The sequence below is a fragment of the Miniopterus natalensis genome, chromosome 8 (assembly GCF_054644295.1).
Source record: "Miniopterus natalensis isolate mMinNat1 chromosome 8, mMinNat1.hap1, whole genome shotgun sequence".
In the NCBI taxonomy this organism is placed as follows: Eukaryota; Metazoa; Chordata; class Mammalia; order Chiroptera; family Miniopteridae; genus Miniopterus; species Miniopterus natalensis.
In genome coordinates, this window is record NC_142088.1 from 25,536,101 (window position 1) to 25,561,968 (window position 25,868).

General features: G+C 36.4%; 1 protein-coding gene across 1 annotated transcript; it reads right to left on the reverse strand.

Annotated features, from left to right (window-relative positions):
- Positions 1-940: 940 nt before the first annotated feature.
- MOB4 (MOB family member 4, phocein) lies at positions 941-25,473 on the reverse strand. The gene is made up of 8 exons (XM_016220355.2): positions 25,393-25,473; positions 21,441-21,503; positions 13,025-13,125; positions 8,681-8,723; positions 8,409-8,495; positions 4,221-4,300; positions 3,096-3,207; positions 941-2,972 (listed from the first exon to the last, which is right to left on the reverse strand). The coding sequence occupies exons 1-8, from the start codon at positions 25,450-25,452 to the stop codon at positions 2,841-2,843; spliced, it is 678 nt and encodes a 225-aa protein (XP_016075841.1). The 5' UTR covers positions 25,453-25,473; the 3' UTR covers positions 941-2,840.
- Between the last annotated feature and the right edge of the window lie 395 nt (positions 25,474-25,868).

The following is a 25,868-nucleotide window of genomic DNA, read 5'->3' on the forward strand; positions in this document are numbered from 1 at the left end:
ATTACAATAAATTTGGGATTAGTCAGTAATGTGTTTAAACCATAACACAGTCCTTGCTAACAATGTAATCATGGATTTTTAGTATTATTCTGTCAATAAAAAGTGTTAACTCATTAAGAATTTGAGAAACTGTTCTAGAAATGCACATTTGACCTCAAGTCAGAGAAAAGAAAACGTACACACACAAGAGAACTATGATACCTACAGGAACATTTAAGTTAGCTCCTTTCCCAGATATAATAGGAGAAAAAGAATGAATTAACTATATGGTCAAAATAAATTTTTTAACCTTTTTAATCCTTACCCAAGGATATTTTTTCCATTGCTTTTCAGAGGGGGGGGGGGCAGAGGGAGGGAGGGAGGGAGGGAGGGAGGGAGGGAGGGAGGGAGGGAGGGAGGGAAACATCAATGTGAGAGACACATTGATTGGTTGCCTCCCACACACGCCTCCACCAGGGTTGGGGATCCAGCCTGCAGTCGAGGTACGTGCCCTTAACCAAAATTGAACCTGAGACCCTTCAGTACAAGGGCCGATGCTCTAACCACTGGGAAAAACCAACTAGGACTCAAAATAATTTTATGGGAAGAAAATTTTAACTTTTGGACTTATAGTGGATAATCCAAACAAAAGTGGAGCTTAACATCCTCATTACACAGAACTGCAAATTTTCTATTCCCCGCTTTTTAGAACACTTTATAAATCAGTGGTTTGCCAGGGTCACTTAGGTACATATGTGTATATTTTCAAAAGTCTGTAAATAATATTAAGGGAAAACAGTAACTGTTTCATTCAGGTCTGCCTAGTACAGTGAGTCAACTTCACATCCAATGAGTATAAAGGAGATGTCAATATGAATACAAAAGCAAGACTGCAAACTGATGCTTCCTTTTGTGTGTGTGTGTGTGTTTATGATCAATTCCAAACACAGCACAGGGAAGATGGAGTGAATAATTAAAAAACCATATTTTATTTCCCCATTAACACTAAACCATATTATTCAAAATGTGTTTCAAAATACTTATAGCCAGATTGCCAATCCCAGCCACTGCAACAGAAATCCGTTGAGACACCGTCTAGAGAGAACGGCTACATTGCTGTATATAATTTACTTAGTAGTTTAGTATCTCAATATTTAGCAAGTTTGTTTAAAAATTAATATATCCAATTAATTTATGCTTAAATTAATGGTTTATAGTGACATTAATATAAATGTATAATTTCAAAGTCAACATTCCTTTCACTATGAGAATAAAACTTCTTAAAAGATAGTTGTGGGTTGGGGTAATGACTGGCTGCTAGGACAGCACTGTTTCAAAATCAAATATACTGGCAGGCTTGGAAAGGCATAAGTAGATATACACACACTCTCAGTATGCTACCATTTCCCAAATTTTTGCTGTACAGACTTGTCTCATTATGTGATATAAAATTTTTCCTCAAATTTGAAAAGAACAAGATGAATACATTTTCATCTCCATTTCAAAATAACCATTTTAAATGAAAAAAAAAGTTGCCCATGTTTGTTAACTGTTCAATAGACGGATTTATATATTTTCTTCACTACATGTACATTTTTTCAGCCTATCTTATTGCCTCATTACAACCAGTTTAGCAATCAGAACTCCAGTGCCTTGTTAAAAACTGCATTCAGTAAATTATAAGATTGCAAAATCTGCAGTTGAATCCTTATTAAGACACTGAATTCTAACAAAGTCCAAAATATGTATGACCTATCATCAACACCCCTGGAACTTGTAAATTATTGCAAAAAATATCGCATGTGCATAAAATTCAAACATAAACTTTGTAGGGAGGGGTCATAAAATAAATACTACAATATTTTTCAACTCAATTTAAATGCTGCCTTGATGGTTAGATAAAAAGATTAATATTACTAACAGACAGAGTCAAACTATTTTTAAAATGTTTCCAAGTAGTTAGAACAATTTTGCAAAACAAAAGCAAGAGCCTATGCCAATACATTTTTCCTGTAGTGTAATTGCTAGTATGAGGTATAATCTGTAAGCAATTAATACAATATAAATAGGTATAAGCCACCACTAGATCACAGTCTGGTGAAAAGCTTCTCAACTAATGTAGTTTGGGGCGGGAGGGAAGGGAAATGAGAAGGACAGGGTAGGTGTCCAATGGCATCATTTATGCACCTCATTATCACCATCTTGTATGTAACAGTCCACTTTTGCAAAAGGTAATCCTTTCCAAGTATGTGGGTCTAGAATTTACTTTATATAGTATTAAGATTATTTCAGTATTACTAATGCTTCATTTGATTTATATTTGGATATACACATAATCATATATGTATATCAAAAACTATACACAGAATTTTAAAACACTTTTATCTCATTTTTGAAAAGTTAACGGTTAAGACTAAATTATGTACTACAGAATTTTCTAGACTATCTAAACTCAGGGGTAAAACCAAAGGAAAACATTACTATTTCTTTAGTAAATGGCTTGTTCGAAACCTCAAGCTCACTCATCTTTTTATAGATGGGTTTATTTGATGAGGATTGTGATCCAATGATTGTTTAGCAGCAATTTTACCAAACTGTAAATTCTTTTATTAACAGGCATTATAAACAGATAATACTAATCTTATTTAAAAACCATGAGTGCCACACTGGTGAATATACAGCTCATGAATAACTTAAAAAGTATTTCCCATTTTAAAAGGCAACACTCAGCATACAAAAACCTATACTAAACAAAGAGGCTATAATATGGATACATGATTGATGTGTCTAAAATGATATATATACAGTACATAATTACTGTTAATTATGTGATCAGTACATTTTTTTCTATATGATTCCCTTCATGCTTCACTTTCCCCAGAAACTGAATTCTGAACTTCCTCTTCTAAAATTGGTACAATCAGGTTATCCTTGGACATCAAATTATATTTCATCACAAATTTAGTAAACCGATGACACAAAAATGTTTCATTCTGTAGAGAAGAAGAAAAAAGTGTTAATTTACTAAACAAAACAAAAAAAAGAGACATAACATCAGCATATATTATTGTCATTCTGATAAGAATGCATCAGGGTAATTCGTAAAATACACTTACTTCATATTCATCAAATATCTGCCGATGATGAAAATAAGCATGTGAAAATATTCTGTAAATCCTACGGCATACTGATCCTAGTTTTGCTACAGATGATTCCTTTATGCTAACCCTAGAAACAGAAATCAAAGATTCATAGAGCTGGACAGATCTTAGGAATAATATACAGTATTCCAATCTCTTCATTTCACAAGTGTGAAAACGGACACCTAGGGAAAATAAGTTCCCAGTCCGAGGTCAAAGTGCTAGTAAGTGGCAAGAGCAGGACTAGAAACCCTGTTCACTCCTGAGACAGTGTACTTTCTATGTAACCACAGTGCCTCTGAAATTCAGTATCATAGTTTTGAAACATTGCAGTTTAATGCAATTAAAACAAATCCCTGGCAAATCAAAACTTACTAAAACATACACATACAACATTAATACTTTGTTCTCTAGAGATGATTAAAACTACTAAAAGGAATTATTTTATTCCATAGAGCTTGATTTTTTTTTTGAGAAATAAAAATTGCCTGCATATTTCTAATATTCTTTTTTTTTTTTTTTTTTAATTTATATAGGATACTGAGGCAAAACCCAGTATTTTTTACATACTTTAACTGAGCTCTTTGGAGTTAATGATATTTGGGGAGAAATAAAATTTCCAAATCGATCAACCTGGTAACAAATATCTTAATAGAATAAAAGACCAGTCACAAACCTCACCAATAATACATTACAGTATACACAGGCTTCTTCCTAGATCTTATTTGATAAGAACTGTAATAGGCAAGGATAAGGAATCCTTCCAAAACAAGCAGTCCAACTAAGAAAGTCTGCATGCTAAGAGGAGGCTGTCACAGAAATTCAACTAAGCAAGTGTGTACATATCCCAGCTCTAAAGCATCAAAGAGAGAGCCCTAGACAATGACTGAACAGGGACTACTCTTGACTGAACTGGCCCATGAGGTTTGCGAGCTAAGTCCTGCTACCTTTAGTTTAACCATAACCCTAATTTCAAAACTTGAATAAAAGAAAAAGTTGAAAGAATACAATGCATTAACCAGGAATCTAGTTTTAGTTTTAAAAACAATCTTTTAAAGTAAATCCAAAAAGTTTAATACCATGTTTAAAAGTTTTGTTTACCTGCTGGGAAAATACTTATTGCTATTCAGAAGACATGCAGCACCATCAAGTGTGTGTCTAGTATAGTCTATAGCAGGACACTATAAAAGAAAGGATATAAAAATGTATCAACAAAAAGCTCTACCTCTTAGGTTAGGTGTATTTATTACATATGTGTCTTATTCCAAAAACTTGAATATATTCTAAGAAAAAACTGCCTTACAATATCAGAATGACTGTAAAATTCAATATTACATCAATTAATAAGGCTTTACTATCCCTATGAACTATATCAGACCTCTAGAAGATACATGAATCAATCTCCTAATTTCTCACTCTCAACACTGTACCTAGAAGAAAACAACATTTAGAGCTGAAAAGAACACCTAAGTATCTAATCTAACCCTCCGACTTAACAAATAAGGAGACTGAGGCTGGTCAGTTTGCAGAGTATGCACAGGCTTCTTCCAGTTCTTAAAATTATCTGTGGACAAAGATAAGGAATCTTTCAAAACAAGCAGTCCAGCTTAGAAAAGATCACAGAGATTCAAGTAAGCAAGCATGTAAACATCACAACTCTAAAGCACACGAGGGAGAGTCCAGGAGAGTGACGCACAGCAGTAGGGACTATTGTGAACTGATAGCCAATGACTCAGGCAAGATCACATGGTTAGGAAGGACTGAAAAACATGCTTATATACTGACTCCTGGTCCACTTATTTATACTTTACCAAGAGGCCCAGAAGCCTCCTCCTCTTCACAAACACCTCAAGGAAGGGGTCACTGCCTTCCAACATCCTAGAAAGCATCCTTTATTATGTGCCTTGCACCCTATTACCCTAACTGCTCTCTACAGAATTTTCTCCTTGAACCTCCTTTGAAATTTAACATGAAATTTATATTTACATTTTAACAAACCTGTCTTATCCTATTTCATTTATCAGAAACAATGAAACCTACTGTCTCATGGCAAATCAGCAAACCTATTAAAGGAAAAATAAAACTGCAAAGTAATCTCCTCAGTTCTTTTGAGGACAGAAGGGAAAAGGGTGAAAGGAAAGGAGCAGTGAGAATGAACCAGGGATCTCCTTGAAGGAAAAAATGAACTGATATTTAGAAACGTAATTTCTAAATTACATTTAGAATTGTATTTAATAATTACTAAATATGGCTTATTATAGTGCCATAGTAAATACACAAATATTATCTAAACAAAAAGAAGTGTTTTTCTAACTATACATCCACAGGAATTTATGATTAGTGAACTCACTGCTTAAAACAGAACCATGAGCAGTATTTATTGAAAAAATTATCTTTCTCCACATATATGATTACAGGTGATTTGGTCAAAAGCAAATACCTAAGTCACTGTGTTTCTCATATTGGTCATTTGGGACAGTTGTAACCTTTAAATCAGCACTGTCCAATGGAAATATAATACAAGCTATACATTTCACTTTAAATTGTCTAGTAGCCACATTAAAAAAGTAAAAAGAAACAGGTGAAATTAATTTTAATAATGTGTTTTAGCCCGGCCAGGTGTGGCTCAGCCGTTGAACATTGATCTAGGATCCAGGAGATCGCGGTTCGATTCCCGGTCGGGGCACATGCCCGGGTTGCAGGCGGCTCGATCCCCAGTTGGGGGCATGCAGGAGGCAGCCAATCAATGACTCTCATCATTGATGTTTCCATCTCTCTCTCTCTCTCCCTCTCTCTTCCTCTCTCTGAAATCAATAAAGATATATTTAAAAAATAATAATAATAAATGTGTTTTATTTAACTCTATGTAGCTAAAATTATCATTTCAACATATAATTGATATAAAAATTATTGAGTTTTGGAGAGTATTTTTAAATTAATATATAATCCACTTATTTATGCATTCATTGGTTGATTCTTGTATGTGCCCTGATCAGGAACCAAACCCACAACACCTTGGTGCATTGGGATGATGATCTAACCAACTGAGCTACCTGGCCAGAGCCTAAAATTTATGTTTTACAAGTGCACAATTCAGTAGTTTTTAGTATATTCAAAAAATTGTACAACCATTAACTATATTCCAGAACACTTTCATCACCCCAATACTAATTAGCATTCACTTCTTATTCTTTCCTCCTTAAACCCTAAGCAACAACTAATGCACTTTCTGTCTTACCTGGATTTGCCTATTCTGGATATTTCCTAAAAATGAATATGTGGCCTTTTGTGTCACTTAGCATGTTTTCAAGGCTCAGCCATAGTGCAGCATGAATCAGTACTTCACTACTTTTTCTTATTCAAAAACTTTTTAGATTTTGATGTTTTTAATATATATAAAAATGCTGTAAAATATTTCTCACACTATAGACTTAATTCCTTTTTATGGCTGAATAATATTCCATTGCACATATTTACCACAATGTTTGTTTTTTTAAATTTTATTGACAGTATTACAGATGTCTCTTTTAAAAATGGATTTTGAAAGAGAGAGAAAGTGTGAAAGAGATTGATTTCTTGTTCCACTTTTTCATGCATTCATTGGTTGCTTCTTGTATGTGCCCTGACCAGAGATCGAATCTACAACTTTGGAATATTGGGTCGACACTCTGATCCCCTAAACTGTCTCTAGAACGTGCCCTGAGCTGGTATTGAACCCAAAACCTCGGAGTATGCCTTGATGGGGAATCAAATCAGCAACCTTTTGGTGTACAGGTCAATGCTCCAACCAAGCCACTTGTCCAGGGCTGTATATCTTTTATTTTTTTAATCCTCACCAGAGGATATTTTTTCCATTGCTTTTCAGAGAGAATGGAAGTGGAGAGAGAGAACTATCGAAGTGAGAGAGACACATCAATTGGATGCCTCCTGCATGTGCCTCAACCACGGCCGGGAATCAAGCCTGCTACCGAGGTACGTGCCCTTGACCGGAATCAAGGACCCTTCAGTCCAACAGGCTGATGCTCTAACCACTGAGCAAACCAGCTAGGGCTGTGTATCTTCTTTAGAGAAGAGTCTATTCATATCTTTTGCTCATTTTAAAATTGGACTGTCTTTTTTTCTTTTCTGTTTTTTTTTTGTTTTTTTATTGACTTTACAGAGAGAGAGGAAAGGAGGAGGATCAGGCCTGAAACCTGAGCCTATGCCCTGACCAGGAATTGAACCAGCGACCTTTCGGTGTATGGGATGATGTTCAACCAAGCCACACTAGCCAGGGCACAAGTTTAATATTGCTTCAATTTACTCACACACAAAAAAGTAACACCCCCTAATGAAATCAGTCTTCCAAATATATTTGCTTAGACAGGTACCAGATACTCCTTATTTTGGAGAATTTATTAATTTTGCAACTAGAGAGTCAAATGTCTTCAAGCCTTTATGTCTTCAAGCCTTAGAGGTCTGTCAATATAATGATATTTGAAGGTAATTCCAAGACTGGCCTAACCCAATTATGTTTAATCAAATCAGTGTCAAGTAAGAAGTAATTTACTACAGATTAAAAGGGAATGCAGATCAAGGGAAAAGCAACACATGCTTTAAATAAACCAGTTGTAAACAACATTTTTGAGATAACTAAGGAAAACTGAGTATGTACTAGGATATCATATAAAGCAATTATTTAAAACAAAAAAATTACATAAATAATTTTTCTTCTATACGCTCACCTTGACAATAACTGAGAAGAAAACAACATGAATAACTTTTACAATGTAGGACCAAATATGAAAAGAAAACTCATTATGGTGGGTTCCAAGTTAATAGTAAGAAACATTAATGACATGTAGAGAAAAAATATTGGCCTATAAGTTAAAAAGCTCAAAAGTAACATTTCTACCTATTAGACTAAGCATCAACTAGTAATCACCAATAGTTGTTCCTAGTAAAAGAAATTATACTGTAAAAAAAAAAAAAAAAAAGAAAAATTATACTGAACCAAAAACCTGAACATGTGTATCTAATCCATTATATATTAGGTATTGGCACGATGTGACTGATCTTTTTCTGTGACAGCCAATGAATCATAAAGTGAGTTCCAGCCCACATAATTGCCCAATTATGAAAAATGATACTAATTACAAGAAATCGTAAAACACCACTGTGGCAATAACCTTGCAGCAAAGAACACTAAACCAAATGGCAAAACAGGGAACTTAAAATTTGTCTACCACAGTCTTGGAGAAATTTATGTTATGACCATTTTATTAGTCATTCTACGTGATATATTCTCACCTCTTTTGGAGTTTTATGAGCTGCACAAAGAAAAATCCATTGTTCAGTTGCTGTCATCTGAGTACATGTATCTGGATGGCATTCGCTCTGTTAAAAAGTTACATTTCTTAATATGTAAAATAATTTTAAAGTTTATCATTTATCATTTTACATTTCCATGTAAAATTCTAGATTAGAAATTTTAGATAAGTCTTTGTAAGCACATTAATTAAGTCATAAAAATACAGGGGAAATTAGAACTTTCAATTATAACTTTAACTTGAAAATATTACCTGAAGTTTGACAGCAAGTCCATTGAGCTCAAGACAGAATTGCCTAAAAATTCAAATATATAAATGAAAAGGCTTATCTATTTTCCACATTTAGAATATTAATTTGAAAAACAGAACCCCAACAGTACCAGCCATTCTCCCTCATCACCATTATCAACACCATATGAATTAACATGGCACATTTCCTACAAAGACCTACAAATTAATACACAAAACTCAAAACTAATGACCCTAAAAAGGTTCAATATCAGAGTTCAATAAGTTGGTCATCTTTACACTGGAAATTGGTACAATTTTTCTGAAAAGTATTTCAGACATATTTACCAAGACACTTAGGAAGTGTACATTTTTTGACTATGTCATTCAAACTATATATGTAAAAAAACCCTTACATTCTATATGATTAGCAACTGAAGAGTAGTAAAATGTTGGCAAAGGATATGCAAAGGTGTTTATATTCACAGTAAGATTCCAGTTATATATAAAATTATGTACATTTATACATTCACATACAAACAGATACACAGAAAAGACTACACTTTTATACTCCTACATATTTTACAAGCTTTGTTATGATTACAAACAACATTCTCCTTATAAAAACTTTAAACATAACATAGAAGAAAGTCTGTCTTCCATAATTCCACCACATTTTCCCAAAAGATTCTTGTTTACAGCAAATTTGATTTTATAGTCACAGGTTAAAGTATACTGGGATCCTATATACAATTTTGTAACTTGCTTTTTTGTCACTTAACAGGTCATGGGCATTTTTTCATGACATACTTTCCTTCTAAAATTCCCAAAATGAGAATTACAACGCCTACGACAATTCTTGAACATTGCTAAGTGCTCAAAAAATATAATTTTTTTTAAATGTAGTCAGGAGATATTTATTTATTTATTTATCCTCACAGGAGGATATTTTTTCCATTGCTTTTCAAAGATTGGAAGGAAGAGAGAGACACATCAATTGGTTGCCTTCTGCTTGCACCTTGATTAGGGCCAGGGATCTAGGCTGCAACCGAGGTATATGCCCTTGGCTGGAATCAAACCCAAGACCCTTCAGTCTGTAGACCGACACTCTAACCACTGAGCCAAACAGGCCAGGGCTCAAAAAATATTTTTGAATAAATGAACAATGGAGGAAACTATATGACATTGAGATAATCATTTTTAAACAGAGTTGTTACTTGATATGAAAAGGTAACTTATACTCTATGACACAAAGGTAACTTACTTTATAACTGTCAAAATACTGAATGCATTCCCTCTAAAAATCCTATCAAATTAGTCAATCACTAGTGTTTCCCCATCAAACAAATAAGAACACTTTAGTTTTTAAAAATGCAAAACTGCCTAACTGGTATGGCTCAGCAGTTGAGCATCAACCTATGACCCAGGCAATCTTGGTTCGATTCCTGATCAGGGCACATGCCTGGGTTGCAGGCTTGATCCCCAGCGGCGGGTGTGCAAGAGGCAGCCGATCAATGACTCTCATCATTTATGTTTCTCTCTCTCTCTCTCTCTCTCTCCCCACCTTTCTCTCTCTGAAATCAATAAAGACATATTTAAAAAATAAATAATAAAAATAAAAATGCAAAGCTAAGCCCTGGTCAGTGGGGCTCAGTTGGTTGGGTGTTGCTTTATGCACATAAAGGTTGCCAGTTCCATTCCTGGCCAGAGCACAGATCCCCAGTAGGGGTCATGCAGGGGGCAGGAGACTGATGTTACACTCTCACACAGATGTTTTTCTTTTCTTCACCCTTCCTCTCTCTCTAAAAAGATCAATAAAAATATTTTTAAAAAATTAAATGCAAAGCTAAGGCTCTGGCCAGGTAGCTCAGTTGGTTAGAATGTCATCCTGATACACCAAGGTTGCAGGTTCAGGGCACGTACAAGGAAGCAACCAATGAATGCATAAATAAGTAAAACAACAAATAGATCTCTCTCTCTCTCTTCCCCCAACTGTCTCAAATCAATTTTAAAAAAATGCAAAGCTAAAACCTAAATAATTGATAGATAAGAGTCCAAATAGAAAGAAGAGAAAAAAACTTGCACATATGTAAAAGAAAAACTATATTTATTTACTTCTTTAAAGTATATTATAATAGAAGAAAACAAATAAAAAGACAAGGTTCAAACTTTCAGTTGTCTATAATTTTACTTCCTTTTCAGGTGCCCAATAATAATGCTGTTCTTAGATTACAAAAACAACATTATTTCTGAATCACCACATAACCCTCTCCTGGCCCTTATCTGTAGGCTGAATGTTTTATGTTTTAGTTATTTTCCACTAAGTGGTAATAAAGACTGATGGTTGTTGCGCCATCTCCATCCCCGTTCTTCCCTCTGAGGCGACCCAGAGGGAAGAGCAATGGGCAGCAGCAGCTCCTCCTGGGCTTATCCCCTGAACTTGTCTCTAAGACCTCCTTTTCTCTCTGACTTCTCAATGAGCCAAAGCAGCCCAGCCTAAGTTCTCCTGTTGCTTGTTCTATGCTTTCTGTTTCAATGTCCCAAGTACAGTTTTGCATCCATCATGGACCCAATACCCTTTGGCTTAGTGTTGTGTAGTCCTTCCCTTTGGATATTCCCATCCCCCACCCCCTTTTCCTTAAATAAAAATAAATAAAAAATAAGAAAGACAGATGGTAATAAACAAGTTTCCCATGTAGTTCAACCCACTTATGGCCAATAGCAAAATTAAGCTATCTGATTTGGCAACGTTTACAGGTACCATCTGTGGTAAATAGTGCAAACCTAACAACTCCAAGTTAATTCAATACAGGGCTAACACATAAAGTTGTATGGCTAAAGACACAGCCAGATCTGAAATCCAGTCATTAAGTGACTCTACTCACTAAATCAAACATGAGACTGCATCCACTCAAATGAAGGGATATCTTTTCCTAATTACACAGATTGTGAGCTAGTGGAAGATTTGACTGAATCTCGAATGACCCAATTTCCATTAACATCATTATATACTTAAATGCATTAACTAATAACAACATATTAAGCCTTATATCAGTAACATCAAGCACATGCTCTTCATCAACTATAAAGATCTATACAGTAAGATAAACCAAAAAAAAAAATACATGTGATGCATAAATACAAAACCAAAAAAGTGGCTAATATTTAGAAAAAAAATAACAAAAGTAAAAGCAATAGCACCAGGACAAATAAAATATGCATGAGAAAAATTTTGTAAGTTTTGTATAGTCTAAGTTAAATAGGGAGGAAAAGGTTTTCTTAGATCTAAAATTAAAATCTTATAAATTAAAATCAGCCCTCACTTACTATGAATTATGCTACCAAAAAAACCCTCACTTATTTTCATCATTAATCCTATCAGACTGTTATTTTCAAAGCTGATTAAAATAAAGCAGAGGATATATTATATTAAAGTGTTCTAGATCTTGACTTATAAGAATGGGGAAGTATCTACATATTCATACTTGCAATTATACATTGAGATGTATTTTTAAAAAACTACATGAAGTAGTCAAGTGATTTGTCCAGAAACTGGCAGAGTACAAACAAGTCTTAGCATCTTTAAAATTGCTGAACTGTTATGACAAAACATTATGTCTTTGCAAAATCTAGACAACATGCCTGCATCACCAATTTTAAAAGTACCTTATCTACAAATTGAGGCATTCATCACAGAAAATGTGGTCTAATTTACTGGGGAAAAGTCATATTTCTACTATATTTATTAATTTAAAATCAACTCAAAAGTAACAAACTCCGATGAACATACATGCATTCTGCATTCTCCATATTTAACCTATCAACTCATCCCAGCTCCCATTTATAATAGAAAGTTTATAACTTCAAGAAACAACCTAGTAATTCAGGATACAGCTGCTTCTAAAGTTAACTCTAATTAATTATCATTCACTTGTCATTAATTTTCTCATTCAAAAGATATGAAAAGCTCCAAAACTCCTAACTTCAGGATTACAATTAATCTCTATTTACCAAAAGGAAGACTGGAAGTTCACAGAAGTTAATAGGTAACTCATCATACCAAGCCTATACTGGGAACTTGACATGACCCTCTAAAGAGAAACAGCTATTCACAAGTAGGTAAAAGGAAATAATGGATTTGTGGTTAAGAGGTATGACTAAGGAAAACTGTGTAAAACCATAGTAAGGCCCAAATCCATAACTGCAGAAAACAATCAGTAAATATCAAAGTTGAAAATATAAAAGCTTCAGAATTTGCTTTTTGATCTGCAGTTACATAATTATTTTATTTATAATTCATAATCATTAATATTAAAGATTATTTTTATTAATAAGTACTATTACTATTTTGATATCATAAGGACCTACCTTAAATGTTCATACTTCCACACACCTTCATCTTGGCCTTCAGGTGGTTCAAGAATTTTGTCAATATTGGAACAATCTGCTCTTATGTTCTGTTGAATATACTATAAACAAAGAGGTTCTTATAGTTAATTAAAAATATTATACAATATGGTAAATCTTATGCTAAATTATGTAATTCTGAATATATAAAAACTGCTCTTATGGTTCAACTTTTGGGTTATAAACAAAATAGGAAACAAAGTACAGAATCAAAATCAGTACAGCAGGTCCTCGAATAACACCATATAATGTTGATGAAATGCCACAGGATCTTAACTCTTGTTTATATTAATTAGTCTATGGTAAAATTGGTTTCCTTACACGTCGTTTCACTACAGTTCCAAGAACCTATCAACAGTGTTAACTGAGGACTTAATGTAACTCAGAAGAAAGGAAGTAACCATACCTATTCTCCATCTTAACTTCTTTGGGATAGGATTTACTACAAAAATGCATATGGTATTTACCAGGAGTGAAACTAGGATCAAAACTTCAAAGCATAATTTTCGTATGAACATAAAATACAGACAATGTAAATAGCTTTGGTAAATATTATATGATTCCATTACTGCTAAGTATTTAGAATAGACAAAATTCTATAGAGACAAAAAATGCATTAGTAGTTGACTAGGACTCCTGGGAGAAGGGGAGAGACAAAGGAGAATGGGGATAAAACAGCCAATGGGAATGATGTTTCTTTGGTGGGGGATGAAGATGTTCTAAAATCAGATTGTGGATTATGGTTGTACAACCCTGTTAATATGCTAAAAACCAGTGAATTGTATATTTTAAGTAGGTGATTTCTACATATGTTAATTATGCCCAAAAAATATGACTAGCAGCCTGGCCAGATACTAAGCTGGTTAGAGTGCTGTCTCAATACGCCAAGCTTGCAGGGTCGATCCCCAGTCAGGGCACATACAAGAATCAACCAGTGAAAGCATAAATAAGTGGAACAACAAAATCAATGTTTCTCTCTTGCCCTGTAAAAGTCAGTAAGATAAATAAACTAAAATAAAAATGACTAGCAGAAAAACTAAATTTTAAAAAAGGCAAGGAGATTCAGTTTCAAGTTAAATTGAATTAAACTTTAAATTTCAGATCTTTTTAATGTTTCATTCAATCTATGATTTAAATAACCTAAGCCCAGCCGGGCGTGGCTTAGCAACTGAGCATCGACCTAGGATCCAAGAGATCGGGGTTCGATTCCCAGTCAGGGCACATTCCCGGGTTGCAGGCCGCAGGCCATCAATGACTCTCTCATCATTGATGTTTCTATCTCTCTCTCTCCCCCTCCCTTCCTCTCTCTGAAATCAATAAAGATATATTTATAAATAAATAAATAAATAAATAAATAAATAATAAATACCCTAAAATTTGAATAGGCTAGATTAGGCTAAAATGCCTGATTATAAAAACTTAGTAACTACAGGGCTCTCTTAAGCCAATCTATTTTTCCTATTTTCAGATAATCTTTCTTGAGTATCACTCTCATGTCAAAAGGTTGCTCAAAAGCTCTGAATGACTCCTTAATTCCTATAAAACAGCTCTCCTTGATTTTCTGACCCTCATCCTAATGTTCCATGTTTGCATGGAATTGATTCTTTCTCACCTCAGATAACAACTAAATTCTATACCTTTTCCACTGGCCACCTCAAATTCCATGCTACAATTCTTTCCAAAGTCCCTCTCTCCCAACACACTCATCTTCCCCAATTATTCTAATCCTCACAGAACTCCCTCTGATTTCCTACCACATTTGTCATGTGTATAATTTTTTTTAAAAATGTCTTTATTGATTTCAGAGAGAGGAAGGGAGAGGGAGAGAGAGAGAAATATCAATGATGAGAGAGTCACTGATCGGCTGCCTCCTGAACACCTCCGACTGGGGATCGAGCCCACAGCCTGGGCATGTTTCCTGATCGGGAACTGAACCTCAATCACCTGGATCTAGGTCGACGCTCAACCGCTGAGCCACGCCGGGCCAGGCTGTCATGTGTATAATTTAAATTAGCAATTTGTCTATTCACTTTTATCTTTCCTGCTCCCATTGTGCACCCTACAGAGTTGCTATTAGCATTATTCAAACTTAATAACACTTATTTTCATGTGTCTCTCAAATATAAAACAGACTTAATTTTATTTTGAACTTTGGTATTAGCACCTGGCACACAGGTTTTTAATAAATGTTTACTGATCACCTAAACTACAGTAGTTGAAGTCAAGGATGAAGATAAGCAAACCTGAAATGTTAAAGCCATATCGAGATAGGGATGAGAAAAGTTACCAAAAATATATTATAGACCCCGATTCTTCTCCATCCTTTGGTGATCCCCAAATCATATTTTAGACACAGAAATATATTTTGTGCAAAATGGTTTGCTCATAATCAATATTAATTCTTTAACCACATATTTGGTGACTGAATTTACTTATTAAATTTTGTTATTAATGGAATTGCAAGCTGTCATTCTTTAAGGTCTCCAGAATCCTTTTATTAATGAGAGTTTATATAAAACATAAAAAGAAATCCTTAACTTACAAAAATAAAACAAAAATGTGATTTTTTCCCCTGAAATGAGTCCTTGATACTTTTATGTAAAAAGAGGGCAGCTATCATTATAAAATGAGCTAAGAAAAATAAATGTCCTCATGCTCACTACATATAACTTTTGGGATATGGAAATTTTTACATTGTTTCTGAGTTACTACTATCAGCAATTTCTGTTCATTGTGATAATTTATTTTAATCACCCTCACAAATGTCTTGAAAACTAAAGGTTTACAAAATGCAACATGTTTTCTCTGTCCTGGCACACATAATAATGTAATGTAAATCTAAACTATGTGCAGTATAAGATGGGCAAATATGAAAATAGGAAAAAAGCAAGAACTAGCTCTATCATGAAAAGTTGAAACATTCTTAAGTACCTTTTCAACATTATCTTTAATCTTAATAATTCAGTTAAATGGAAAAACAGTACTATTACCACTTAAAACTTCTGCTGGTGAATTTTAATGCTAAGAGTTTTTGAAACTAGGTAAACTGAACAACTATTATTTAAGAAACAGGCTTTGAAATCTTTAATGAATTCTGCAGAAAAATCCAGAAGACAACCTCATAAAAAGTGTTCTTTATGTTTCTAAGAACTTGCTAATTTACTACTACTCTTGAAGAGAATCTTTTTCAGTAAGTTTCCAAACACATCACATCTACCAGATCCTAATCAAACTCTGCTAACACTATTAGTATACACTCACTTCCCAGGCCTTGCACATCTCCTCTACAAGAATATATTACACCAGTTTTAAAACTAAATTCAAAAGGAGGTATGAAATCTTTCTTCCTTATCTTATGAAAAAGGCAGAAACATATCTTCCTAGTGGTTTATTCCTGTGGGCTATAATTATTAGTAATTATAATAATCTAGTACTATATTTTACATAAGACTTTTCCTAAAGTAGTTTTTAGAAATCATTTGGGAAAAGTAAAGTACATAGTAATAAAACACCATGCAAAAAAGCATTTCATTATTTCCAGTTTTGGGTAAGATGGAGTAAACACATCAACCTCTCCCACTGAACAAAACTATAAAAATCTGGTCAGAATGCATAGTGCAGTTCACACTGGCCTGTCTGGCTCAGTAGTTAGAGCACTGGCCCTCAGACTGAGGGGTCCCAGGTTCTATTCCGGCCAATGGCATGTACCCTCAGTTGCAGGCTCAGTTCCCAGCCCCAATCAGGGTGCCTGTGGGAGGCAACCAGTCAATGAGTCTCTCTCACATCAATGTTTCTCTCTCTCCCTTCCACTCTCTGTGAAAACCAATGTAAAAAATATCCTCCAGTGAGGATTAGCAAAAAAAAAAAAAAAAAACCAGAAAAGAAAGAGAACACACAGTGCAGCTATTTGAGGTCTCTGAAAAGCAAATATCAGAAAGAGAAGCAGAAAAAAAAAACCCATCAGAATTCAAAGTACCAAGGAACTGGCAGTAAGTTTGCTGTGTTTCTTTTCCTCTCTGATATCCTCTGGCTTGAATTAGGGATGAAACCCCAAAAATGACCACTACTGATGCAGATAGATACAGGAGAAACTATTTACTTCTGGCTTAAGGCGTAGAAAAAGGAACTCCTAAAGCTCAAAAAGAGTAGAAAAAATCACCTGGATTTCCCCCGCTCTTCCTTTTTCTCCATTGCCTAGGCCTGAGACAATTCTACAGGGCAGCAAAAGCAGCTGGCAACACAAAAATGCAAGACAAAATTCTGAGGAACAGAACCTTTCCTCTCCATTTACTGCTGAGATATAACCCTGTATCTTTTCTTTTTTTCTTCTTCTTTCTTAAAAATATGTTTTTATTTATTGACTTTTAGAGAGAGGCAGAGAGAGGGATGATGAGAGAGAAACATCATCATCAATAGGCTGCCTCCTGCACGTCCCCTACGGGGATTGAGCCTGCAACTCGGGCATGTGCCCTGACTGGGAATAGAGCCGGTGACCTCCTGGTTACTGGGTCAACACTCAACCGTTGAGCCACTTTAGCCGGGGATAACCCTGTTTCTTTTTCTCTCTTTGCCTTCCCACAACTGCAGCACAATTCCAGTTAAGAGTTTCAGGTTGGAGGGCCAATGCAGTAGGACCTTAAAGTATCAGAGAGATATTAGAGAGAAAGAAGTTCAAAAAAGTAATCCCACAGTCCTGGCTGGTATGGCTCAGTTGGTTGAGCACTGACCCAGGAATCAAGAGGTCACAGGTTCGATTCCGGATTAGGGCACATGCCCAGGTCTCGGGCTCTATCCCCAGTAGGGGCTGTGTAGGAGGCAGCAGATCGATGTCTGTCTGTCTGTCTCTCTCTCTCTCTCTCTAAAAACCAATGAAAAGATTTTTTTTTAAAGTAAGTAATCCCATAAAGCTGTTTATGAACTCCTGGGCGCAACCCTGATCTGTGTATGAGTGCATGCATGAATCTGATCCTAATCTGACAGACTTTGAGAACTGAGCTAATGGATATACCTCCACCTAGGCTGAGTACAAGTTGGTGCACACACAAAACAGATTCAAGGAGTAATGCAAAGTTTTGAAAGCCAAACTGACATTGGAACCTCAGTTCGGTTAGAACTTGCAGCCTGTTTCTAACCAGGTCAAATACCTTCTATGACAAAAATATCCCATTCTCCATTGGGTTAAACAAGACCAGAGTATAAACATAATAATATTCAAAATGTCCAGGATATAATCCAGAATTACTTGGCATACAAAGAATACATGAAAATCTCAATTATCATGGGGAAAAAAAAAACAGTCACAAGACACCAATGACAAGAGGACACAGATGTTGGAATTACCTGACAGAGACTTTAAAACAGCTATTACAAAAATGCTTGAATGTAAAATTACAAACACTCAAAACAAAAGTATCAGCAAAGAGAGGTATAAGGAGCCAAATGGAAATTTTAGAACTGAAAAATACAACCATCAAAGTAAAACACTCACTGGACTCAATAGCAGAATGGAGATGGCACACCGAAGAGTCAATAAACTTGAAGATAGATAAATAGCATTTATCCAATCTGAACAACAGAAATAAAAACAACAATAAACAGAGCCTCAGAAACTTGTGAGACAATAAGAAAGGATTTAAAAGTCATGCCATCAATGTCCCACAAAAAGAAGGTAAAGAATGAGGTGCTAAAAAATATATCTGAAGAAATAATGGCTAAAAAGTTTCAAGTTAGGAAAAGACATAAACCTACAAAGTCAAAAAGTTGAATGGGCTAATGGGGAGTTGTTACTGTTTAATGGGTACAGAGTTTCAGTTGGGAAAGATGAAAAGTTCTTGAGATAGATGGAGGTGGTAATGGTTGCATAACAATATGAATGTACTTAACACCACAAAACTGTACACTTAAAATGGCAAAAATGATAACTTTTATATATTTATCACAATTTTAAAAAAGCTGAGTAAACACCAAACAGGAAAATTCAAAGAAATCCATGCCCACACACATAATCAAACTGCCAGAAACTAAAGATAAAGAAATCAGATAAAAAAAGGTATATGACCTATAGATAAAGATTCAAATGACTACAGCTTTCTCATCAGAATGCATAAAACACAGGAGGAAGTGACACACTTATTTTATTTTGAAATACGTTTTTATTGATTTTTAGAGAGAAAGGGACAGAGAAAGGGAGGGAGAGAAAGACAGAAACATGAATGAGAGAAAAACATGGATTGGCTCCCTACTGCCATGCCCCCCACCGGGGACTGAGCCCACAATCTAGGCATGTGCCCTGACCAGGAACTGAACGGGTGATCTCTTGGTGCATGAGGTTACGCTCACACAACTGAGCCACACCAGCTGGGTGGAAATGGCACATTTTTAATGTGCAGAAAGAACCATCAATCCAGAATTCTATATCTAACAAAAACACCTTTCAGAAATAAAAATATATTGTCAAATGAAAGAAAGCTAAGGAGAATTCCTAGCCAGCAGACTGACCAACAAGAATTGCTAAAGGAAGTACTTCAGACAGAATGAAAAAATAATACCAGAGGAAACTTAGAATACCAAGAGCAACCGAAATTATAAATATTTGGGTATAAATATAATAGACCATTCTCCTCTTGAATTCTTTAAAATACGTTTGTTTGGCAGTCCTAGCCAGTTTGGCTCAGTGATTAGAGCATCGCCCTGCAGACTGAAGGGTTCCAGGTTCATTTCTGGCCAAGGGCATGTACCTCAGTTGCAGACTCAATCCCCAGACCCCGATAGGGGTGCATGCAGGAGGCAACCAACCAATGTGTCTCCTTCACATCAATGTTTCTCTCTCTCCCTCTCCTCGCCCCGGCCTTCTACTCTCTCTGGAAAGCAATGGAAAAAATATCCTCAGGTGAGGATTAAAAAAAAAAAGCAAGCTGCAAGGAATAAAGGGTAGTTCAACATTAAAAAAAAAAAAAATCAATGTACACCATTTCAATGTATTAATACACCACATTAAAATACAAAGGGAAAAACACACAATCATCTCAATTCATGCAGACAAGACATTTGCCAAAATCCAAAACTTTTTCATGATAAAAACACTCAGAAAACTAGGTATAGAAGAGAACTTCCTCTATATGATGAAGGGCATTTATGAAAAAGCCACAGGTAACATCATACTCAATGGTGAAAGAATGAAAGGTTTTCCTCCAAAATCAGAAATGAGACAAACACACCTGTTTCAATTATTGCCATTCAACACTGTACTGAAGTTCTAGTCAGATTAGACAAGAAAAAAAATTAAATGAAAGGCCATCTTTATTCACAGAGTACATGATCCTTACAGAAATCCCAAGAATCCACAGCAAAGCTAATAAATGAATTCAGCAAAGTAGCAGGATATTAAGATCAGTTTACAAAAATCAGCTGTGTTTCTATACGTCTTCAACAAACAATCCAAAACGGAAATTAAGAAAGCAAATCCATCTACACTAGTATTCAAGCCCAGCAGGCGTGGCTCTGCGGTTGAGCATCAACCTATGATCCAGGAGATCGAGGTTCGATTCCCAGTCAGGGCATATGCCCGGGTTCGGGGCTCAATCCCAGGTAGGGGGCGTGCGGGAGGCAGCCAATCAATGACTGTCTCATCATTGATGTTTTTATTTCTCTTTCTCCCTCTCTCGGCCTCTCTCTGAAATCAATAAAGACATATTTAGAGGAGAAAAAAAAAGTACTAGAAAGAATAAAATATAGACCCTGAACCCACTTCCACGCAGATTTTTTCCAATAAATACAGTAAAAATATTTTCTCATCCTTATGATCTTCTTAACAACATTTTCTTTTCTCCAGTTTACTTTATTCTAAGAACACCGTATATATAATACAAATAATACAAAATATGTGCTAACCAACTGCTCAAGTTATCGGTAAGGCTTCCAGTCAACAATAGGCTATCAGTAATTAAGTTTTGGGGGAGTCGAAAGTTACAAGTGAATTTTCAACTGTGCCCCTAACCTCCACGTTATTCAAGAGTCAACTGTACCCAGGAATAAATTTAAATAAGGTTAAATACTTGTAGACTGAAAACTACAAAACATTGCTGCAAGTAACTAAAGAAGACTTACATGAATTGAAAGACATCTCATTCATAGGTAGGAAGACAATATTAAGATGTCAATACTACCCAAAGCAATACATGTTCTATGCAATCCCTATAAAAATTTCATGTCTTGATTTAAGTTTGATTATAGTTTAATATGCCATTTTAAAACAAAATGAAGGTTGATAAAAGTTTTAAATGGTCGGCCATTCTATTAATTCCATGGATTCTGGTTTGTGCTAAAAGATATAGGAATACTTAAAAGGAAGATCAACTGCTTAGTTCATTGTTATTACCTGCTGAACAGCTAGTGTACTGTCCATTTCATCAAAGGATTCATCAGGCCAATTATAGAAATCCTATAAAAAAAATTCATGGTTAAAATACAAGATGCAATACTATGATTAATTTCAATTCTTAATAAAAACCCAAAGTTACACTGGAGGAGAGGAAAAGTCCTCATACTGTAAGCATTGTGATTATCGGTAAATAAGTTAAAGGGATTTTATTCAATGTTTTTAAATGAACATCAAGATTTTATTTAACTGAACTACAAGTTACATTTTTTTCAACCATAAATCCTTCAATATGGCTCCCATAAACCTTTCATGTATCACTTGAGGAGATAAGTCTATCACTTTTTTGTTTATGGTGGTTAAATATCTTCTCAAAAAGTTACACTTAAAAATCTCCGGGTACAATAAAACTTAACCCATTTTTACCTAGAGAAGAGCTAGTGTCAGTAGTAATACAAGTGTTATTTTAGACAGACATTATAAATTATTATTCCAATTCCAAATGGTGTTTTAAATATCTAAATCAAAATGAGCTCCATCAAAAATGGAATAGCCACCAAATAGAACAGCCTTCTTATAAGGGGGATATTTTTGTGGACCATCTTGCATTGGTTCTGAATTCCTCTGTAGATAATCCAGTTTGTAGACATTCTCCTAAGTAATTAAGAACCTTCCATTTGACTGATTTTTCAGCAAAGTTTACCTATGTATCCTTTGTAGGTAGCACAATGCCTGATACATAGTATGTGTTCAATAAATGTCTCTGAGATAAAAATAGAGGAGAAAGTAGTTATAAACAAATGACCTATAACCCTTTATCAATCAACATGGGTAAGTCTCCCAAAGTCTTGAGCAAAACTGGAGCAAACTGAAGAATACAGTGTATGATACCACATGAAAAAAAGTTTAAGAAAGTCCAAAGCATGCTTATGGATATAATGCATATATAGTAAAAGTATAAAGAAAAGGAATGATGATGATTATTGGTTGGGAGGAGTGGGTAGAAGACAGAAGAATGTATTCCAGAGGGATTCAACTATATTAGTAATGTTTTAATTCTGAAGGTAGGTGATGGGTATACCTTTTTAAGTGTTTTAAAATGTTGTTTTGTTTTTAATAGTTGCCCACCCGGCCAGGTGTGGCTCAGTGGTTGAGCATCAGACTAGGATCCAGGAAATCGAAGTTCGATTCCCAGTCAGGGCACATGCCCCGGTTGCGGCTGGATCCCAGTCCGGTGCGTGCAGGAGGCAGCCAATCGGTGTTGTTTCAACTCTCATCATTGATGTTTTAACTCTCTCTCTCCCTCTCCCTTCCTCTCGCTGAAATCAATAAAGATATATTTTTTAAAAAAATTTGTTTCCCTATATGAATGAAAATGAAATAACTTTATTTTAAAATGTCAAGAAATTTTAGGAAACTTTCTGGAAATTATTCCAGGATATCTTTTCCTAGACATAATCTAAATATTATTGCCTGGCCGGGCGTGGCTCAGCGGTTGAGCATCGACCTGGGGTCCAGGTGATCGGGGTTCGATTCCTGGTCAGGGCACATGCCCGGGTTGCGGGCTCGATCAATGACTCTCTCATCATTGATGTTTCTATCTCTCTCTCTCTCTCTCTCCTTTCCTCTCTCTGAAATCAATAAAGATATATTTTTAAAAAAAAATTTTTTTTAAATAAATAAATATTATTAAAGAATAATTTTAACAATCTCGTCTGGCTGGTGTGGCTAAGTGGTTGAGCTTTGACCCATGAACCAGGAGGTCATGGTCTGATCTCGGTAGGGACATAGGCCCCTGTTGCAGGTTGGGCACTGGATACCCAGTAGGGGCATGCAGGAGGCAGCAGATTGAGGCTTCTCTCATCATTGATGTTTCTCTCTCTCCCTCTTCCTTCCTCTCTGAAATCAATTTTTTAAACATTTTTTAAAAATTTCTTCCTCTATGATTTATACTTTAAAAAAATATTTCTATCAATACAGTTGGCATATACTTGCCTTTAAAATTTTGTTTGTAGAATATTTGTTATTAAAATATTAGAAAACATATAGTAATATACAGAAAAGACATAAAAAAAGTTCATTTGGAATTGAATATCCTACCTCATCATACTTGTGATATACTGTAAACACTGAAAGGAGGAACCAAAAATCCGGTTTAATGGATGTTCTCATCTAATTCAGTCAATAAACATTTATTGAAAACCAACTATGTGGCAACATCCCAATCTAACCAATCTTAAAAAAAAAAAGATACTCCACGTACTCTATTATAATTCTAAATAAGTCGTCTTAGAATAGACTCATTTCACTGAAGGAAATTAGTGTGATAGACAAAGAGACAGGACAGAATGCTGTGTAAGCAGTCTTTTTTTTTTTTAACCCTAATCTTTTCTGTCACATTTTATTTAACAACCTTGATCCAGGACAATGTGGAAAAAGCAAAGGAGCTTTCTTATAAGTGACTTACTCATGACACAGCAGACAGATGTATTACAATATTAACTTAAAATATATTATTTTCTTTCCTTTCAAAAGTCATAACTTTTGAGTAAATAAAAATGGATGACAATTACCAGAACGGGAGTACAAAAGTCCACTTCCAACTTTATATAAAAATATAAAGTTGACCACTCAATAAAAGAAAAAAACAGTTTCCACAGTATAAGAAGTAAAGGTACCTAAGAGAATATTTGTAGGTAAAGAAAGTTTGGAAAAGGTAAAAAGAAAGCCTAAATAAAAAATTTCCAGTAGTATGACCATGAAACTGCCAGAGCAGCTGACAGTTTAATGTGACTCTAATAAGGACTTTCAAACTAAATCCTCTAAACGTCAATACTAGAAGCAACTTGTTAAAGAGAAAAAGTCACCAGTGAACTAAGAATGCAAAGCAATGTAACCTTGAGCAAATGCAGTCGATTCTCTGGGCTTCGGTTTTCTTATCTGCAACAGGGATCTGGGAAGGTGTCCGGATTCAAAAGACCCCTTCCAAAGGACTCTCTTTCCAAAATTCTGTGCAAGACAGTAAAAGCTATTCTCTGACATAAAGTCATAGCTCCATGGTTTGGGGTTTTTTTTACTTATCTCACCTTTCCTTTAAAATTACATTTTAACACCTCTCTCCTAATTTTAGAGCATCTACTCAATAGCAAGCCATTTCAGCTAGCAGGTGAGTCAGATCAAGTCTAAATGCCTACTTGATTTTTTAAAGAACATGAGGCATTCCTCTCTTGCAAATCCCAAGAACCAAGGCCTAAATAAGCACCAGCTCACCCAAATATCGCCCTACCGAAAGCTAATAAAATTATAATCAGTTCATCCCCTGTGCTTCACACGTAACAACAAGAAAATCCACAAGGAATGATATCTAACAAGTCGCAACCTGATGATAAAAACGTGCTGGACCAGAGAACAGCTGCAGCGAGAAGCGGCCAAACGCAGACAGCAAGAGGAGGTGTACAGAGTCAATGATCGCCACCCGGATCCGGCTAGACCAGCTGGGTGGGAGAAGCCGAGCAGGTACGTCACAAGCCAGGTGGGACAGAGGCCAGACAGGCTGTTTACACGCCCTTCCGCCCTGGCAGCCCCGACCCTCTCGAAGCCCCCGGGGTCTCCACCTGGCCCTGCGCCCCTCCAACGCAGGTCAACTGGGGTTCAAGGGGGAGGCGAGAACAAGCACAACCCCTGACAGGTTCCCAGCCCCCGTCCTCGGCGATCACCGCGCCGGCCCCCACCCGCCCCTCACGGCCACCCTCCTAACGAGGCTCCGCAGGCCTCACGGGCCGCCGCCGCCAGACTGAGGGGCTGTGGCTCCGGAAGAGCAGGCCGGGCACCACTGCCCCCGCCCGCCTGCCTGCCGCCTCGGCCCAACCTCCTCTCAGGGGCGGCCAAGTTCCAGGTGCGCCGCTGCTCCGCACCGAGAGTCCCCCCCGCAGAAAAGGTGCAAAAGTGGTACCTGCGCCTTGGTGCCCGGCCTGTTCCGCCTCAGCACTGCCGTCCCCTCCGCCATGACCATAGTGCCAGAGTCTGGGCGGCTGGAGTCGGTACCCGGATGTGGGGGAAGGCTGCCTGCGCGGGGGGCGGGGCCGAGCGGCGCCCTTAGTCAGGGAGCTGGGGAGGGGCGGCGCCTGACCGAACAGCGGTAACCCGCGCGGGGCAGGGCGGGAGAATGGGGAGGAGTCCGGGAAAAAGCCAATTGACCGAGGGAGGGGGTTGAGAGAAGGAACAGCGGACGACCAGCAGGCGGCGCAAGGACGGAGGGAGACCGGGTCACAGGGACCGATGGCGGCCTGGGGAAAAAACGCCGGCGGGCGCGGAGGGCGGGTGCGGGAGTGTGCCCGCTCGGCGCCTGTCTCCTCGGGCTTACGTTAGTCACTTCAGAAGGTGGGGGCTTGCAGAATGGCGGCCGTTTCGGCAAACCCGGGCGCAGAC

Excerpts from the sequence above, each read along its gene's own strand:
- MOB4 (XM_016220355.2), bottom strand. The coding sequence starts at position 25,452 with ATGGTCATGGCGGAGGGGACGGCAGTGCTGAGGCGGAACAGGCCGGGC. Across the intron at positions 8,724-13,024 it reads TGGAAGTATGAACATTTAAG|GCAATTCTGTCTTGAGCTCA; the intron begins GTAGGTCCTTAT and ends TTGAATTTTTAG. Across the intron at positions 3,208-4,220 it reads AATAAGTATTTTCCCAGCAG|GGTTAGCATAAAGGAATCAT; the intron begins GTAAACAAAACT and ends TTCTGTTTCTAG.